Source organism: Pteropus vampyrus, unplaced genomic scaffold (assembly GCF_000151845.1).
Source record: "Pteropus vampyrus isolate Shadow unplaced genomic scaffold, Pvam_2.0 Scaffold317, whole genome shotgun sequence".
Taxonomy (NCBI): Eukaryota; Metazoa; Chordata; class Mammalia; order Chiroptera; family Pteropodidae; genus Pteropus; species Pteropus vampyrus.
Window position 1 is genome coordinate 863,891 of NW_011889098.1, and position 1,198 is coordinate 865,088.

Here is a 1,198-nt window from a genome sequence, read left to right on the forward strand (position 1 = left end):
AAGTTTGTCTCATCTTGTAGATTTAAATCCTTTTGAGTGAGGTTTGGAAGGAGATAGGGGAAATTTGTACTTTTGATCTCTCATCCTTAACTAGATTATTCATAATTTATAGTCAATATGCACAAAAATACTAAGAAAAATATTATAATGACCGAGGCCAAGGATAGACGTGACATCTCCCAGTAGATTTTTTAAATAAAATTTTTAGTTTGGAATAATATTAGATCGACTGAAAGGTTGCAAAGATAGTACTGAGTTCTCATCTACCATCTCCCGCCTCCCCCAACGTAACATCTATGCTAATAATTGGTAATGGTGACAACCGTGGTACTGGTCCTTATGTAAGATTTCTAAGGATATTAAGATTTATACACATCTTTAATGATGAAAATCACACACACACACATACACACACATGGAATCTCAATCGAATATCCAGTAAGCTCACACCTATCCACAGAGTAAATGTGCAGCATACAGTAAGAGCCATGTAAATGTGCAGCATACAGTAAGAGCCACGTTTTTTAATAATGACACATGTGCTCAGTCAAGCCATTTGCCAAGTGCGCGTGACTCACAGACGCCGGGGCTGGGGTTCGGGCTCCATCTGGCCGCAGCCGGCTGCTTCTTCACTGGAGCACCGTGATGTCACGGTTCAGTCTCGCTTTTCACGTGACTGAACCAAAGCTGTCACGGAACGTAGAAATCAGACGGCCAGGTTCCAAACCTTTTCTTCTTGCCGACTCACATGTCTACACCTGGTCATCGGTGTCCACCTACTCTACCACCCCCTACGACCCCGTTTTTGTTCTTTGGAACTTTCCAGAATCAAAAAGATGCTGAGGTGCCGACTGACACCCACTGAGGTACGTGGGCTCTACCCGGCAGAGCACAGAGATTTTCCTGGCGCGCTTCACTGGTCACGATGGGATGTGGTCTGGACAAAGGTATAAATATGGGCGTGCGCTGCTCTTTCTCATGGACGCCGGGCTGATCCCTCGAGACCCTGCAAATCATGAGGACGGTCCTCTTTCTCTTTGCTGTTCTCCTCTTTCTGGCCCCAGGTAAAATGAGCACCTGTACAGGAAGGGTACCAGTGGCGGTGGCCCAGAGAGGGTGTGCCTCAGGGAGGGCCTGGGCATCATCACCTGTAGAACTCAAAGGCCCCCCGGCTCGGTGGCCCCACAGGGGGCCACTC

General features: G+C 47.2%; 1 protein-coding gene across 1 annotated transcript in view; it reads left to right on the forward strand.

Annotated features, from left to right (window-relative positions):
• Window positions 1-1,015: 1,015 nt before the first annotated feature.
• Window positions 1,016-1,198, forward strand: part of LOC105303795 (beta-defensin 106-like) — a 2,339-nt gene continuing 2,156 nt past the window's right edge. The window contains exon 1 of the mRNA XM_011377601.1: window positions 1,016-1,064. Coding sequence (XP_011375903.1) covers window positions 1,016-1,064 — 49 coding nt within the window. The remainder of the gene's footprint in view (window positions 1,065-1,198) is intronic.